This window comes from Schistocerca americana, chromosome X (genome assembly GCF_021461395.2).
Source record: "Schistocerca americana isolate TAMUIC-IGC-003095 chromosome X, iqSchAmer2.1, whole genome shotgun sequence".
Lineage (NCBI taxonomy): Eukaryota > Metazoa > Arthropoda > Insecta > Orthoptera > Acrididae > Schistocerca > Schistocerca americana.
In genome coordinates, this window is record NC_060130.1 from 542278539 (window position 1) to 542298132 (window position 19594).

Sequence of the window (19594 nt, forward strand, 5' to 3'; positions counted from 1 at the left end):
TAAAAACATTAATGCGGGTGTCAGTAAGTGTAATTTGAGCTGAGGACAGAACCCCCTCTCTGACTGCAATAATGCTGTTGTGAGCAGGCCTAGAAATGTAACTGAGGCAGTGGCAGAGCATCTCTCCCTAGCCCAGCCAGATGGACTTAATATTTGATGACTTCTTTGGATCCATGTAGATGGAAAAGAGGAAAAAAATTACAACACTGAAAGATAAATAAGTAGAGTAATGAAATTTTGAGAATACATTTATCTAGGTAACATATTTGAGTGATTAACATGGCAAGGTCACAGGTTAATGTAAGAGTGAGCTAAGTCATTTCAAATGTGAAATGCTGTTACATTAATAATGGTGTAGTTGCCAGAATGTTGAATGCAAGCATGCAGATGTGCATGCATTTTGTTGCAGTACAGGTGCTGGACGTCTGCCTGTGGGATAGAGTCCATGCCTGTTTCACTTGATTGGTCAATACAGGGATGGTTAATACTGGTTGTTGATGATGCTGTAGTTGTCCGATGATGTCCCATATGTGCTTGATTGGAGACAGATCTGCTGATCAAGCAGGCCAAGGCAACAATTTGACACTCTGTAGAGCGTGATGGGTTACAACAGTGGTATGTTGGTGAGTGTTATCCTGTTGGAAAACACCTGTGGAATGCTGTTCATGAATGGCAGCACTACAGGTTGAATCACCAGATTGACATACAAATTTGCAGTCAGGGTACATGTGATAACCATGAGAATGCTCCTGCTGACACGTGAAATTGTACCCCAGACCGTAACTCCAGGTGTAGGTCCAGTATGTGTAGCACACAGACAGGTTGGCTGCAGGCCTTCAACTGGCCTCCTCTTAACCAACGTAGGACCATCACTGACACCGATGCAGATCCAGCTTTCATCAGAAAATGCAACAGACCTCCACACCGCCCCCCAATTAACTCTCACTCGACACCACTGAAGCCGCAAATGGTGATGGTTTGGGGTCAGTGGAATGCAAGGCACAGGGCATCTAGCTAGGAGCTGTTCTTGAAGTAACTGATCTGTAACAGTTTGTTGTGTCACTGTGGTGCCAACTGCTGCTCAAATTGCTGCTGCAGATGCAGTGCGATGCACCAGAGCCACATGCCGAACACAATGGTCTTCTCTCTCAGTAGTGCCACACGGCCGTTCGGAGCCTGGCCTTCTTGAGATCATACATTCTTGTGACCACCACTACCAGCAATCATGTCCAGTGGCTACATGCCTGCTGCATCTCTCTGCAATATCGCAGAAGGAACATCCAGCTTCCCGTAACACTATTACACAACTTTGGTCAAACTCGGTGAGTTGTTGATAATGGCGTCTTGGTCACCTTTAAGGCATTTTTGGCTAACATCAACTCACCACATCCAATTTCATAGGTTACTAACGTTCACATCTGTTACAGCATCTATTTAAAGCAAACTTTATTTTCATCCTTATAGTGGCGCTACTTGCGCCACTCTTATGCGTCTAGTGCGAAATTTGATTAGACATCATCTTTCAGATATAGAAACATGCTTACCAACTTTCGTTTGTCGCACTACTCCTTCTTGGTGTTATGATTTTTTTGTCAGTATATGAAAGCAGGTGGTGGTGGTGGAGACATCACCATGTGCTGTGTTAAACAAGCTATGTTCAAAAACCAAAATATTGTTCTCCATTGATCCAACAGAATCTAGTCCGATGGACAGTACCTTACACCTGAAGAAAGCTAGTAGTAATCCTCAGTCTGAAATGAGGTAGCAGATAGTTATCAGAGCCTCTCTTTGAGTGGCAATGTTTAAAAGACTTTTGAGGTGGCTGGTGAACCACCATTTCACATGAATAAACAAGAAAGAATTATTCAAAATTTGTACAACCTGATTAAAGTGGGAAGAAAACATGGCCAGAGATATCATTCCGCTTGATATTAGGGCCTGACATAGAATGTTGTAGCCAATTTAGTAGTAAGAAGTAATAATATGTTATGTACTAGGTAGTGTGACATGGTGTGATAGTCTTTTATGTTATTACTTCAGTATTGAGTAGAAAAATTGTGCCAATTACTGTGCAGCTGTGTGGCTTATGCAGACATTTTCCAATAATTACTATCGCTTGGGAACTTCAGAACTGTGATTTTCACATAACTCTGGGTTTAAAATTCCTTCAATATCAGCTTTAACGATCTATATTTGATTCAAGGTCAGCTGTGGTGTAAGACATTTTCCAGTGGGTCCTGTGGCACAGACGTAGATAAAATTGTTCCAAATGGGTATGCTACTCTATTTTAGTTAAGAAATAAAATTAATTCTTTGTAAACAAACACAAAGGGAAAGTAAGAAAAAAATTGGCTATTCATTAGTGACATCACTATTCAGATTCACTGCACATCAAAACATTCTCAAAGAACTCCTGAAAACCTCTTGGAACCTAATTTTTCTTTTAGAATTTATGACCCAAGCCAATTGAAGCATGGAAAGATTCAGATATTCCTTTTATTCTTAAGTTACATTTAAGAATTAAGAGTTGATTTCAGAAATAGGGAATTCAGATTAGATTTTTATGATGAAGTAAATGTTAATAATTGTAAAGATAAGAAAAGTATTAAATGAGCCTTGCAAAGTGAAATGAGTTATTCAGTGACCAAAGTTATTGAAATTGGCTGTGTTTGGTTGATAGCAAACAGTTGTGTGTTTATTAACTTTAAAATATCTGAATGTATTGAATAATGAAGTTTTGTTGATTTTAACTGTTAAGAAATTAGTGGCTTGCATAAAACATTTTCGTGTAACTTGGCTGTTTCATGTAAGTGTTAAATGACAATTGTTTTTCTGGAACTTCATTGACATTCTTTTATTATGCACATATTGTTTTTATGTTCACTTCTTATTTTTGAGTGTAGATTTTACCTACTTACCGCAGTTGGTCTTTGGCTAACCAATTAGCCTCCTCCAGTGTCCTCGGTCCATGTATTCATCTTCAGACAGCCCCAGCATACTCATATCCTCTTTGACCTGATCGGTCCATCAGAGTCGTGGTCTTCCCATGGTCTTTTGCCTCTGATATCTTCCTCCACTACCTGACTGATGATCTGGCTTTCTCAGCACGTTACATGTCCATACCACTTCAGTCTTCTTTCTTTGATCACTGCCACAATGTCCACCAACTTGTATGGCTCCTGCAATTCACAGTTCTTTCTTTTCCTCCATTCATCTCCATCCATCACTGGCCCAAAAGTCTGTCTGAGGATGGCATTCTCAATTTTTATTTTAAATTTAATAATAAAATTCTAAAAATAAATTTGTACTTTATTAATTTTCTTTCCACTTATGTTATTTTGGTACAAATTGTATGTGTGTGTACGAAACAACTTATTTATGTCAGTGAAAATTAAAGACAGGTATGTGTGGTTGATCTAAACAGTTAATGGTGATGGAAATAGAATGTTGATATTTTTTTCTCTCTTGTATAAATCACTTTGAGGATTATTGTGAAGAAAGTTAGTAAAGGGATGTGCACCCAGATGAATAAAAATGAAGATCTTGTTGAAAATCCCAGAACAGTGAATATTCAAGTCTGCCTTAAGTGACCACCAGGAAGGTTGAAGGGTGGGGGCAATGAATGCTAGTATGTATCCAGCATCAGAACTCTGAACTGTGACATGTACTCTGTAACTTCCCTAATGAGCCACTGAACTATCTGTTTATGAATTTTATAATCTTTTCCTTGATTAAAGCTCCCAATGTAAAGGGGGGGAGGGGGGGGGGGAGAGAGAGAGAGAGAGAGAGAGAGAGAGAGAGAGAGAGAGAGAGAGAGAGAGAGAGAGAGAGAGAAATTGTAGGGGGAGGGGGGGGGGATTATATTGTGGAGCAATGTCCTTTATTGAGATCTTGTATTAGCTACAGTTACTGGAAAAAATGTAGAATATTCCCAAAGGAGTTAGTTTTCTGGTGTTGTGAAAATTGTGGATGATCAGATGTTGCCATATTCAGATCATAGTGCATGAGTATTTTTGTATCAGATTTTGCACTTTCCGATTCCCTGTGTTTTGAAGCAAAGTTTAGTATTCAATAATTTGTCTATAAGGTGCATTTTTGTACATATTTTTTGTTAAATCCTCAAATTGAAATGTATCAAGAAAGTGCAAATTTTTTTTATTGTTGTGCAATACCCTTGTAAGGCATTTGTCAGGAAGGAATTCAAAATACACCTTTTGTCCACTGCATTTCAGTGCCAGATTTGTTTCTAACAAAGGTGAGGTGGAAAATAACCACAATTGACAGACTGATTCCATCCGTTACAATAAATTCCCTAATTGTACCTCCCAAGATCTGGTGTAAGAAGTGTTGCAACATGTTGTGTTTCTGTTATGAGCCATATCAATTCCAGGTGCATCTGTGAGTGGGAATTTAAGATGGCAGTTAACACCTATGTAATGCTTGAGGGGCAGAGAGGATGGGAGGGGGATTGATTTTAAATTTTGATGTTTCTCTGATTAATTTAGTTTTCTTTTTTCCTTTTTTTTAAGAACGAAAGTGTATTGAAAGCATAAGGAGACACTCACGACGTGCTAATATTCACCTGAAAAGTGAGCACGAGCGGAGCAGCAGGAACATGGGACATGGTAAGTGTTTCATATTTCACTGAAATTTACTGTGCGTTATGGATAGTTGTACATGAAGTTGTTCTGTACACAGAAGCGTGAAAATGTTGAAGCATATTGTGCAGGAACGGGAGAAGTGGGCCCTGAAAAATAAACTGATCCAGTGACAGAATGTTGTTTGGGATCCCATAGTGAAATACTTTTACAGTGTGATTTCAGAGTGCAGTTTCTCACTTTCTGCAGCATTTCTAAGGAAATATAAATTTACTTGACAATTTCATACTTGGACACACTGCTGGTTTGCTTTCAATGCTCCCATTTTAAAGTGGTGGAGGGGGGAGGGGGAGGGGAAGTAATAGTAATAACAGAAACAGAAAAATCATAATTCTGATGCGATTATCTAATCACTTGCTGGATTGTATGTTGGCTACTCTGGAACTTGTACGAGGGCAGTTCAATAAGTAATGCAACACATTTTTTTTCTCGGCCAATATGGGTTGAAAAAACCGGAAATTTCTTGTGGAATGTTTTCAAACATTCCCGCTTCGTCTCGTATACTTTCATTGACTTCCGACAGGTGGCAGCGCTGTACGGAGCTGTTAAAATGGCGTCTGTAACGGATGTGCGTTGCAAACAATGGGCAGTGATCGAGTTTCTTTTGGCGGAAAACCAGGGCATCTCAGATATTCATAGGCGCTTGCAGAATGTCTACGGTGATCTGGCAGTGGACAAAAGTACGGTGAGTCGTTGGGCAAAGCGTGTGTCATCATCGCCGCAAGGTCAAGCAAGACTGTCTGATCTCCCGCGTGCGGGCCGGCCGTGCACAGCTGTGACTCCTGCAGTGGCGGAGCGTGCGAACACACTCGTTCGAGATGATCGACGGATCACCATCAAACAGCTCAGTGCTCAACTTGACATCTCTGTTGGTAGTGCTGTCACAATTGTGCACCAGTTGGGATATTCAAAGGTTTGTTCCCGCTGGGTCCCTCGTTGTCTAACGAACACCATAAAGAGCAAAGGAGAACCATCTGTGCGGAATTGCTTGCTCGTCATGTGGCTGAGGGTGACAATTTCTTGTCAAAGATTGTTACAGGCGATGAAACATGGGTTCATCACTTCGAACCTGAAACAAAACGGCAATCAATGGAGTGGCGCCACACCCACTCCCCTACCAAGAAAAAGTTTAAAGCCATACCCTCAGCCGGTAAAGTCATGGTTACAGTCTTCTGGGACGCTGAAGGGGTTATTCTATTCGATGTCCTTCCCCATGGTCAAACGGTCATCTCTGAAGTGTATTGTGCTACTCTTCAGAAATTGAAGAAACGACTTCAGCGTGTTCGTAGGCACAAAAATCTGAACGAACTTCTCCTTCTTCATGACAACGCAAGACCTCACACAAGTCTTCGCACCCGAGAGGAGCTCACAAAACTAAAGTGGACTGTTCTTCCTCATGCACCCTACAGCCCCGATCTTGCACCGTCGGATTTCCATATGTTTGGCCCAATGAAGGACGCAATCCGTGGGAGGCACTACGCGGATGATGAAGAAGTTATTGATGCAGTACGACGTTGGCTCCGACATCGACCAGTGGAATGGTACCGTGCAGGCATACAGGCCCTCATTTCAAGGTGGCGTAAGGTCGTAGCATTGAATGGAGATTACGTTGAAAAATAGTGTTGTGTAGCTAAAAGATTGGGGAATAACCTGGTGTATTTCAATGCTGAATGAAACAACCCCTGTTTCAGAAAAAAAATGTGTTGCATTACTTATTGAACTGCCCTCGTATGTTAAGGTATCTGATGCCTGTAGGTGCAATAATGAATAATTAAGACTATCTCAGAATTACATCTGGATTGTTGCTTCACCTATTGTGACGATATATCTATCTTCATATTATGTTACTGTAGCATGTTAAATGCACCCCTTAATAGTTTCATAATTTTGGCAGCCATATAATAAATAAATGTAATAAAATTTTGTCATTGCAGAATGACCTGACAAAACAATAGCTCTATATATATTAGTGTCAGAATTTCATTGATTGTGATAAAATTAGATTGCTGTTAAAGGGATGCATATGTCATTCATAACGTGTTCCCAAACACAGTGTGTTACTTCGTCTGTGTAGATTGCCAGTTTCTTCTGGTAATGATTTCTGGTATCCTTTATCTTACATATTGTGAATGGTTCCACAAAATTAAAAGTCAACACAGGTATCAATGTATATGACCAGTGGCAGCCTCAGTGTGCTTTAAAAATATCTCAGCCATATAATCAGTGTTATTTGTAAGCAAACGAGGTGGTTAGGCTGATATTGGAGTAGACTAAGTTTAGTGCATGTCTGGCCTTCATGGTTTAGAATTTTTATGCTTTATGAAAATCACTGGATACAACCTATAAATTATATGCCAAAATCCTGAATTCAAGACTAAAAAATATGATGTAAAAACTAATATTTGAAGAACAATACGGTTTTGCAAAGGGATGGTCAACTAGTGACAGTGTTTTCACGCTACAAGGAGTTATAGAAAGGAGATGAGAATCCAATAGGGAAACAACACATCTTGCTTTTGTAGATTTTGAATAGGCATTTGATAATGTGAACAGAGAAATATTACTGAATATAATGGCTGAATGAGATTACCCATTCCATCGCCAAGATTAAGTGATCAGTAACAAAAAAGTATTTTTGTATAATGACACTAGACAAAGGCTTCACAGCCAACATGCTCCATGAGTAGATGCAAGTACGGGCCTGTGAGCAGCAATTACCATACCCTTTCCATTCAGTCATCACAGCACAGGGTAGGGAGGAGGTAGTTGTATGAAGACGTGAGAGAGGATACCAAGGGAGTGTGAAAGTCATTGTAAATGAGGTTTCACTGGTATAAATGAAAAGAACTAAAAACACAATCCTGCCACATCATTTCATTATTAAGTAGGTAGATATTTATTAATTAGACATTACACATACAATGATTTTTAATCAACTCTTGCACTCAAGATGTTCTTGCTTTTTTTCCCTTCTACAAGAGCATTGATGTGCATTGTAGATGTTACATGTAGTTTAGGTTATGGTGTGAAAATGATTTACTCAAATGGGTTATAGTTCCTCATTGTTGAAAACAGTTTTTCAGACATAGGTGGAATGCAACATTGATATTACACCAGCAGCCATCTTGTGTAATCGAACAAGTCGATTCTATGGGAAATGCTTCTAGAAATCTAGAATGTTCCTCATTATTGAATTTCTCTCCTTTTCACGCTGCTGGTAAGTTACTGCGAACTGCAGATTGATGAAATTCACTTTAATGTTCACTGAATATGGAGAGGAGCACAGAGGAAAATCACTCTGCAGTGTTGTCATGTTGTTAAATGAAAACTGGAAATCTTCCTTAAGATTACGTATAATATGTGGATAGCATCCAAAATCTGTTAATATCAGAGTTGTTCGAAGAAGATAGTTTTGGAAAATGAGCTGCATTTCCATTGTCCAGCTGATTCTTACTCGAGTCGCAGTTTCATTTTGAAGCTTGAATGTGGCTGATGAAATGCAGTATCAAATGATCCTTATCCTGGAGTGTTAAGGCATTTGGATGATTATATGTAAGGGTAAGGAATAAAAGGTCTCTGTTTCCATGAAGACTTTCAGTTCAGGAACACACACATATCTATCTCATCCGAAAGACAAAAAATTAGATTTAACTAGCCCTTATTAAGCCAGTACGCCTTGTTGTAGTAAGGCAGACTTCTTTGCTAACTGTTGATATCTTCAAGAAAGTTTTTTAATTGGCACTGTTGAAGTCTATGCTCTTGTACACTATTAACTATGTGAATGAGTTTTCAAAGTGACATCTCTGTACGTACATTCTCCTCGTGAGTCGTGCAGAGAACACCTCTGATTGAACTAGGGACTGGAAGTTTCTTCATTTTTCTCATTCAGCTGCGCTATGAGTCCCAATTTATTTGCAACATGACTGGCACTCCATCTCTAGGAACAAAAACTAATAATTTCCATGATAAACCTGTAGTTTTAAAGTTTCGTCATTGCTGTTAAGATTGTTCTTCATAGCTACTGATAAGCACAGGGGCTCTTCTTGACCTCATGTCCAGTGTTTACACATCTGATAAAAATGGACAGCTGAGCAATTATGAACTCTTTGTAAAGATTTACAAGGTGACAGAATGTCATCCTGCCATATCATGTGTGTGTTGGATGATTCATGTTTGATAACAGTACCTTGCAAAACTGAAGATTCCTCCCCCTGCAGATCGAAATGCGAAGAAGTTGCCGGTGTTACGTAATGCCGACTAACCTTTGCTGCCCACTGACCATCCCTCATTTCACAGTTCACACTGTTCCTGTGTTATTTCGACCACAGTGTGCATGTGCTTTCCCATCACTCCCCACCACACCACAACTGCTCTACCAGTGAGCAGGAGCTTGGGCAGGCACAAGTGCTCATGCATAAAATTGTCAGGTTGTTCAGCCACAATTAAACTAAATGTAATCCTATATGCAGATGACCTAGTACTGACAACAGAGAATGAAGATGACCTTCACGTGGGAGTCTTAAAAGCTACAACAGATAACCTTAAAATAAAACCTAAAATTGTCTATAGAAAAAACAAAAGTGATGGCATTTCTGTGTATACAGCTAGTAAGATCAAAAGTTTTCCTTAATAATAAAATCTGGGAGCAAGTTAAATATCTTAAATAGCTAGGATGGGATATATACATGAATACAGCCATGACATGGACCAAAAATTAAATAAATTTACTTCAGTATATGGAATGACTGAAAAAAATGCAGAATTAAGTCTGAAAAGAAACCCAGCTGAATTTTACAAAACCATAGCAGTACCAGCGCTTAGTTATGGAAGTGAATCGTGGGTGACAAGAAGACACCAAGAAAGTAGAATACAAGTTCAAGAAATGTTTCTTAGAAGAGAGAATATAAGGAAGGATGTATAAATATATTATCAAAATTCAAAAATAAAAGAACATAGGAGAAAATGGGAGAAACACACATACTTTATGGACGGAGAAAGACTCCCAGTAAAGGCTGTGGGAGAAGAAATGTGGGAATGCCATACAAGAGAGAGAGAGCACTTCAGACAATGATTCTTTCCTTTCCACATCCTTGGTCAACTGAACTAGTTTACCACTGTTTATCTCATTGGTGGTTAATGCAAAACTCTGACATTCCGTCTTTGCTTGCTTCCTTGTATTGGTTGGGAAATTATAAAAGTCATTTTGTACTTAATTCACTGTGTTTCAGTATGTTTTACTTCTTGAGTTTGATAAGCAATCAGTAACATTCTTAGGGAGCTTGCAGCATCTGGCATCTTTCCTTGTTGGTCACATATTCCCATTTATCGGACTATGTATGAAGAATTGATTGAATTTGGGAATGACAATATCAGAGGTCATGCATTAGAATGTTTTCATATCTTCCACTGCACGTTATAACAGACCAGAATTATGGGGATCTTTGATCAACAGTAGATTATGATACTAAGCCTGTAGGACAAAATCTGCAATCCCATTCTTTTCTCAGCTAAGTTTTACTTCAAATTGCAAGTCTGGTGTAAAAGAGGTGGCCTATGACATCGTAGTGTATTGTATGGAAATATTTATTTAAATTTCCCACATATCCAGATTTTTCTGTAATGCTATGGAACATTATTTTTGTTTTGGATTTTAAAGGAAATATGTTATTGTACACAATTCCATTTGTTTTGTTGGACTACAAATGGCATATATTTCACACTTTGCAATATTTTGGGTTCTGAATTTCTTGTAGCATTTTATTATCTATTAAATCAAGAACTGTTGTAATTTTTTATCTATTAAATCAAGAAATGTTATAATTTTTTCAAAAGTTAATTCAATTTTTTGTAAAAAAAAAAAAAGGGTTGTATGAAATAAAATATAAAATGGTTATTATTTGAGCAATGTGGCATACACTGAATTTTTAACGAAATTCCATTTCAAAATTATTTACAATCATATTATTATTATTATCATCGTTAATTCCCCATTAAGGAGAGCGTTAAAACACAATCAATATTCACAAAGACAATATGGTACGTAAATTGGTACATTTCAAATTCATGGCACTTTTTTCTGTCTCTTTGTTTTCTCTTCCCAAAAACCTCTCATAAATTCACTGTGTTTCTTCTTCCTCTCTTCTGTCCACTTCTTTCCTGATTTCTTCTCTTTTGGTGTTTCTTCGAATTTATGTTTGTTAATTTTTTCTCTGTATTTTCCTCTGTTTGATATTTCTTCTGTGGAGATGTTTAGATTTTTGAGGTCTTCCATGGTTTCCTTTACCCAGTTAGTTTTCACCTTATTCGTCACCACTATGTTAAAAATCTTCTTGGTCAGCCTATTTTCATTCATCCTATGAATGTGCCCATAGAATTTTGCCCTTCTTTTTCTGATATTGTCTGTAATTGTCTCTGCCTGTTTGTACAATTCCTTTGTTGGTCTCTTTATCCAGATCCCCCGTCTCTGAACTGGCCCATAGATCTTTCTCAGAATTTTCCTCTCTTGCTTTTCCATTTCCTTGATTTTAGTTCTTCATTTGATTACTGTTGTTTCTGAGGCATACAAGGCCTCAGGTAAGACTACTGTTTTGTAATGTCTGAATTTGGCATTGACGGAAATATTTCTTTTATTGTAATGGTTCGATGTAAGTCTGTATGCTTTTTGTAGTTTTGTAACCCTTTCTTCATTGGCTGTTGAATTCAGTCCTGTTTTCTGTATAATCTCTCCCAGGTATTTGAAACTTTCTACTTGTGTTATCTTTCCGTACTTTATCGATGGGCTTCTGTCTGTAGATTTTGTGTCCACGTACTGGGTTTTTTCATATGATATTTGTAGTCCTGTTCTGGCTGCGATTTCGTTCAATATCTCTAGAGCTTCTCTGGCTTCTTTTCTGTCATTTGTAATGATGGCTATATCGTCGGCAAAGGCCAGACGTTTTATGTTGACGGTTCTATTTTTCTCTCTCCCCATCTTTACCCCATTGACTCCTTTGTCCCACGTCCTGATTATTTTCTCTAAAACAGCGTTAAATAAAATGGGTGACAGGCCATCTCCCTGTCTCACTCCTGTCTTGATTTCGAAAGATTCTGAGATCTCACCCATGAACTTCACTTTTGACTTTGTATTTGTTAATGTTTCCAGAATTAGTTTTCTGGTCTTATTGTCTACCTTCATTTCTTCTAGTGTATTAAAAAGTGTTTCTCTGTCTATGGAATCATAAGCCTTCTTGAAATCAACAAATGTTACTGTGGTGTTTCTGGACTTTCTCGTTGTTAATAATGTTCTCAGACACCAGATCTGCTCACTGCATGATCTTCCCTTCCTGAACCCTCCTTGGTATTCTCCGATCTGTGGATCTATCTGAGGTTCTAGGCGATTTAACAGAGCTTTTGATAGAATTTTGTATGCCACCGCAGTAACGAAATTCCTCTATAGTTGTTAGGGTCTGTTTTGTCTCCTTTCTTGTGGAGGGGGTGTATTAGGGCTGACTTCCATTCTTCTGGTATGTTTTCTGTTTCCCAGATGTTTTTGATTATACTATGAATTTTGGGTGTAATGTTTTCATGGTCTAATTTCCAGATTTCTGCAATCAGTCCATCTTCACCTGTTGCTCTGTTATCTTTCAATGATTTTATTATTTTCAAAGATTTCTTCATATGTTGGGGGTTCGGAGTCCCGGTTGGGTTCTGGTTTTGTAAACTGTAATCTCTGTTTTGGTTTATCACAGTTAAGTAATGTGTCAAAGTACCAGGCTAATATTTCACAGTTTTTCTTCGGATTTGTCTCCAGTGTTCCATCTTGTCTTTTGAAGCATAAGCTTGGTGACTGTTATCCTGTCATATTTTCTCGGAATACTCTGTAAAAATTTCGTGTGTTGTATCTGGTGAAGTCTTCATCTATCTCCTTCAACCTGCTGTTTTTGTAACCTCTTTTTTCTCTTCGGATTATTTTTGAAGTGTTTTTCTGTATCCTGTTGAAGTCCTCCCATTTTTCTTGTGTTTTATGGCTGTTAAATTTTTTCCAGGCTTGTATTCTGTCTTCTATGGCCCTGTCGCATGTCATGTTCCACCGTTGGTGTTTCCTTTTTCTCGGTGGCTGCCCCAATTTTATCAGTTCTTTTATTTTTTCTGACAGTTCTGTCCAGTTGTTGGTATTGATTTTCGTAATTTCTTCTATTATTTCTTTCTTGTTTATTTGTAGGTACTCTGGATCTGTTCTGAAAGGTCTGTTGGTTCTCTTGATTTGTCTATTGGGTATAAATTTTACTTTAGTTTGGTGAAGGTGATGAACAGATTCGAAAACTCCTTTCCTTGTTCTTACGTTCATTATTTCTCTGGTGTTTTTTGTGAATATTGCTATGTGGTCTATCTGAAATTCTCCTAGAGCATGGTTGGGGGATTTCCAAGTTACAAGTTTTCTGTGTGGTTTCTGGAATTGCGTTGACATGATTTTCAGATCAAAATTTCTGCAGAAGTTTATCAAGTTTTCTCCATTTTTGTTTGTTCTCATGTGGGCCCTGTGTTTCCCTGTCATGTCTCGGAATTTTCTTTCCTTGCCTAACTGGGCATTGAAGTCTCCTAGTAACACTTTTATGTGATTCTTGGGGATTTTGCTGGTAGTTTCTTCCAGATCTTCCCAGAATGAATTTACAATCATATATAATTACCTTTATTTTTATAAATCTTGCTAACCTTAAAAGGCACGTTTTCGTTGTAACTGTTCGCTCATCTATGCAGAAAACTATGTACATAAGTTTATTTCCCCAATTGCCAGTTGTAGAACAATCTAGATCTTCATGTTGTAATAATATTGTTTTTCTTACATGGCAGAGGTAGGTAGTCGTTTTCATGGGCTCGAGTAGTACAGTCATTCTCTAGATACGGACTTGTATCTTAATCTTTGTGCTGTGTTTGTAACAAGTGTGAAGTATGACTTATTTAGCCTGGGAATGGAAATTCGTATTGAAAATGTATTCGCAATGCTTTACGAACTTGTTGATTGAGGACAGTGATAGATATGAAATCTGTGTGTGCTTGAAATAAGACTCTCTTTAATGTTGTGCAGAATACTGATGCATAAATTTCATTGTCTTGTCATGCCTGGAAGGGAGATAAAAAGCTATTGTGATGAAAATGTGAACGAGTATCTTCACTAACGTTAGACAGATCTGTACTGGTACATCATCCCTAGACATGTAGTAGTTTGGAGTCAAAACACATTTTCTAAATAAAATGAAAAAAAGCACTGAACACATACAAGTACAGTATAGTATTACCAGCCGCAAGCCAAGATCTGCCATTTCGCAGCTACCATGTGACTGTAGAGAAGAGCAAGTTGGACTTCAGATTCAATGATTCTGCAGCCTACAACTACATTTTCTCCATGTGGTAGTTGGAATTGGCACTGTCTGAGTTTTGTGATGCTGCATCTGGTTACGACCAAATCCGGTACACTGTGTGCTTCAACGTATGCCGGCAGTGTCAAAGGAAATCCTCCTTGACTGTTTTAGTATGATGCGGCAGAAAGGTCACTTCCCCGACTCGTGGAGGGAGGCAATTTTGATGCCTCTCCTCAAACTAGAAGAGGACCACACCTGTCCCAGTAGTTACTGAAGTAATGCCTTGAAGAGCTGTGTAGGAAAAACAATGAAGTGAATGATCAACTGTAGTCTGGTCTGGTTATCAGAGATCAAGCAACTCGTTAGCCTCTCTCAATATGGATACTGGAGATTTAGTGTTCTTAAGTGTTACCCTCTTTGCCATAGCCATCAAGAGCATCGCATCTACCATACAGAGTCATGTACAATGCTCCTTATTTGTGGACGATTTTGCTGTTTTCTGGTCTTCCTCCAGCGTGGCAATAACAAATCGTCACTTGCAACCTAGAGTGCGGAGGTTAGAGGAGTGGGCTGCAAAGAAAGGTTTTCAGTTTCCTGCAGAAAAGTGTGTGTGTGTGTGTGTGTGTGTGTGTGTGTGTGTGTGTGTGTGTGTGTGTGTGTTCTCATGTTAATCGCAGAAAAGGGTGTGTGTGTGTGTGTGTGTGTGTGTGTGTGTGTGTGTGTGTGTGTGTGTGCGTGTGTTTTTTCTCATGTTAATCATGTTCATTTTAATCGTTCTCATCGTATTCTTACTTTTTATGACATGAGTATGAAGGAGACGATTCTACATTTTAAAGACTCTGTAAGCTCTTATTTTTTACTCCAAACTGTTGTGATTACTACACTCGAGAGATCTGAAGGACAGAAGCCAGAATGCACTGAATATTATAAATTGCCTTAACCATGTCTACTCCAGTGAAATAGGGCTTTTGTGCATTTACACCTAGACTATGGATGCACATTGTACGGGTCAGTGAGGTCTTCTTACCTGAAGATTATTGATGCTATCTGCTATGAGGGGGTTAGGCTGGTCTGTGGGTACTTATAAGACTGGACATGTGCCCAGTCTCTGTGCTGAGGCAGGGAACCGCTGCATACCCTACTGTTGCTCGTCAGCCTCTGGAATGCCTTTTCTCCCATCACCCACAAGCAACAATGCCATTTGGTATCCACATGCAACGTTTGCTGGGGTCGGTTGATGTGGAGCACAACCAATCCAAATCCAGGGTTTTAACCGCCTCCCGTCGTGGTTACTGCACAGGTCCAGGGTATCTTTACATTTAGTGCAGTACAGGAGAGACTGCACTCCTGCATATGTTCTTAATTCATTATATGTTCCAGCAGATCAGATAGTCCAGAATATGTAGGATACACTCCTCCAACTACAATGGCTGGGAAAGGATGTGGATGTGTCTTTCCGTTGGGTACCAGTGTGCATGAGTATTACAGGGAATGAAATGGCAGATGTAGCAACCAACGATGCATGTCATGATCCTCAGTAGTTCACTGTGCCATCCCTTTGCATGCTATCTCGTCACTGTTGAGGTACAGAGTCGTGGGTCAAGGGGAAGACAATTAGCTGGAAGTGACAGCTGCATGTATTAAAGCCCACTACATGGCTGTGGGATACCTCCTTCCATCCTCAAAGATGGGATGAGGTCCTTCTCACTCATCTTTGCCACAGTCGTTTGATGCGTGGCTTCTTGCTCTGGTGTAACAACCTTCCAATGTGTTGTGCTTATGGCGTACGGATCACTGTGTGCCACATTTTACGAGACTGTGTTTCACTCTCAGAGCAGAGGACAGCAGCAGATTTGTCGGCAGATCTGCCTTCTATTTAAAGTGACATTGAAATGAATGTGGTTAGAGTTTTAAGATTTTTTTGATCTGTCCAACTTGTTTCCGCAAGTTATTGTGAGATGTTCTTAATGTGTTAACAGAGGGACTGGCTCACCCATGCTTTCTGTAAGCGATCAGCCAGTTATATTATCCTGTGAGGAAGTGACAATGTTGTGAATATCACACACAATACTCTACAACACTAAAACTGCATAACCGATAGCATGTGGTAGTGTTGCTATCTTGTTTAGAGGAGCTAAAGCTCAGTTTGTTTGGCTGTTGCTAATGTATATTCTACATACACTATACACAATAAATTATAAATTGGGTTGACTTATACAGTAAGGTGTTCATGCTTTTCATTTATAAATTAAATTAATATTGTATGTATAAAACACACTATGCTCCCCAGTAAACTGTATAGCTGAAAACATAGTTCTTGTACATTAAAAGAAAAACTGGAAGTGCTTTAAGCAGGTTGACAGTGGGAAAAGTGCTACAAAATCAGCTGTTGAATTTGGCGTCGGGAAAGCCACGATCAGTGACTGGAAAAAAAAACTGTAGGAAATTCGAAAGCTTCTGCAATACAGTCAATGAAAAAAACTTTTTGAACAATGCCATAACATCACCATGTCATTGTATGATAAAATTCATGATACCACTTTCTTGTGGTTTATTCAGGAAAGACAGGATTCAAGAAAAGGCATTACAACTGAACAAACTTATGAATGATGCTCCAACATTTACTGCCAGCAATGGTTGGTTAGATTGTTGGAAGAAAACACATATTATATGACAATGATAAGTGTTGAAAAATTATTAGCTGTTGTTGCCACAGCAGATGCATTCTTAGATGAATTTGCAGACTTGATATCATCAGAAAATTACTGACAACAGCTGATGAAAACACTGACAAAACTGGACTGAATTTCAAAGCAATCTCTACAAAAAGTCTTGCTTGGAAAGAAGAGTCATCTGCACCAGATTTTAATCTGAATAAATAATGTCTTACTGTTTTGGCGTGTAGCAATGCCGCAGTAACAAATTACTGCTCATGCTAATTGAAAAGACTGCAAAACCATGAGCCCTGAAAGACATGAATATGAATGCTCTCTCTGTTTATTACAAAAATCAACTTAAAGCTTGAAGAGCTGTGTTCTGTTTAGTGAGTGGTTTGAGAACAAACTTATTCCCTTTGTTAGAAGATTTAGTACAGAATATGGACTGCCACCTCAAGCTCTACTTTTGGTGGACAATGCTCCATTTTGTCCTTCAGAAATGCAGCTAGTCAATGGAGACATCAAAGCATATTTGTTGCCACTAGATGTAACATTTATTGTGCAATCAGTGGCTTGGAGTGTGTTACAAAACCTGAAATTGAATTAGAGGAAACAGCTTCTCTTGTTGTTGTCGTCGTCGTCATCGTCATCTTCAGCCTGAAGATTGGTTTGATGCAACTCTCCATGCTTCTCTATCCTGTGCAAGCCTCATCATCTCTGAGTAACTACTGCAACCTGCATCCTTCTGAATCTGCGTCCTATATTTTATCTCTTCATCTCCTACAATTTTGACCCCCCCCCCCCCCCCCCCCACACACACACACACACTTCCCTCCAGTACTAAATTGGTGATGTCTTGGAATATGTCCTACCAACTGATCCCTTCTCCTAGTCAGTTTGTGCCACAAATTTCTTTGCTTCCCAATCCTATTCACTACTTCCTCTTCAGTTACATGATATCCCCACCTAATCGTCAGCATTCTTCTGTAGCACCACCTTTCAGAAGCCACAATTCTCTTCTTGTCTACAATGTTTATCATCCATGTTTCACTTCCATACGTGGCTACACTCCACTTTCACAAAAGATGTCGTGACACTTAAATCTATACTTGATGTTTGCAATTTCTCTTCAGAAACCATTTTCTTGCTGTTGCCAGTTCACATTTCACTCAGCATAACTCGATTTAATTCAGCTACATTCCATTATGCTTCTCTTGCTTTTGTTGATTTTAATCTTATATTCTCATTTCAAGACCCTGTCCATTCCATTCAGCTGCTGTTCCAAGTCCTTTGCTGTCTCTGAGAGAATTACAATGTCATCGGTGAACCTCAAAGTTTTTATATCCTCTCCCTGAATTCCTACTCCAAATTTTTCTTTTGTTTCCTGCACTGCTTGCTCAAAGTACAGATTGAACAACATTGAGAATAGGCTACAACACTGTCTCACTACCTTCCTAACCATTGTTTCCCTTTTCTGCCCCTTGACTCGTATAACTGCCATCTAGTTTCTGTACAAGTTGTAAATAGCCTTTCCCTCCCTGTATTTTACCCCCGTTACCCTCAGAATTTTAAAGAGAATATTCTAGTCAACATTGTCAAAAGCTTTCTCTCAGTCTACAAATGCTATAAATCTAGGTTTGCCTTTCATTAACGTATCTTCTAAGAGAAGTCATCGTATAAGTAGTGCCTAGCATGCTCTTACATTTCTCTGGACTCCAAACTGATCTTTTCTGAGGTCAGCTTCTACCAGTTTTTCCATTCTTCTGTAAGGAATTTTTGTTAGTATTTTGTAACCATATTCACATCTGTTAGCACCTGCTTTCTTTGGAATTGGAATTATTGTATTCTTTTTGAAATGCAAAGGTATTTCGCCTCCTTCATACACCTTGCTCATGAGATGGAATAGTTTTGTCATGGCTGGCTCCCCCAAGGCTATCAGTAGTTCTGACAGAATGTCATCTGCTGCCTGGACTTTGGCTTAGGTCTTTCGGTGCACCATCAAATTCTTCTCGCAGTATCATATCGCCCATCTGGTCTTCATATACATCATCTTTCATTTCTATAATACTGTCCTCAAGCACGTATTCCTGTATGTACTCTTTACACCTTTCAGCTTTCCCTTCTTTGCTTAGGACTGGTTTCTGTTTGAGCTCTTGATATTCATACAGGTGGTTCTCTTTTCTCCAAAGGCTTCTTCAGTTTTCCTGTAGGTTGTATCTATCTTTCCCGTAGGGATATATGCTTCAAAATCCTTAAATTTGTCCTCGATTCAGTACTGCTTAGCCATTTTGTGCTTTCTGCCAATCTCATTTTTTAGATGTTTGTATTTACTTTCGTGTGCTTCTTTATGTGCATTTTTATGTTTCTTCTTTCATCAATTAAATTCAATATCTCTTGTGTTACCCAAGGATTTCTACTAGTCCTCGTCATCTTCTTCTGTATTCTTTTCCCTTGTTCTTGTCAATAGTTTGCTGATACTCCCTCCGAAACTCACCTTTTTGCAATTTCTTCAGCCTCTATCTACAGTTCAGTACCAATAAATTGTGGTCAGAGTCCACATCTTCTCCTGGAAATGTCTTACAATTTAAAATCGGGTTACCAAATCTCTTTGCCATTATATAATCTTCTTTCATGATTCTTAAACCAAGTGTTAGCAATGATTAAATTATGTTCTGTGAAAAGTTCAAATCAGGCGGCTTCCTCTTTCATTCTTTTCCCCTGGTCCAAATTCACATACCAGTTTTCCTTCTCTTCTCTTCTTTTCCTATGGGGAAGACCTAGAATGACGAGGACACCTGCAATGGACGAGGCAATTCTTCATGCAGTTGACGATAACCCTAATGTCGGCGTCAGAGAAGTTGCTGCTGTACAAGGTAACATTGACCACATCACTGTATGGAGAGTGCTACAGGAGAACCAGTTATTTCCGTACCATATACAG

At 38.8% G+C, this 19594-nt stretch overlaps 1 protein-coding gene across 1 annotated transcript in view; it reads left to right on the forward strand.

The window, feature by feature from the left end:
• Positions 1–19594, forward strand: part of LOC124555773 (serine/threonine-protein kinase GL21140-like) — a 208353-nt gene that overhangs the window by 79781 nt on the left and 108978 nt on the right. Inside the window, exon 5 of the mRNA XM_047129821.1 lies at positions 4530–4625. Within this exon, the coding sequence (XP_046985777.1) occupies positions 4530–4625 (96 nt within the window). The remainder of the gene's footprint in view (positions 1–4529; positions 4626–19594) is intronic.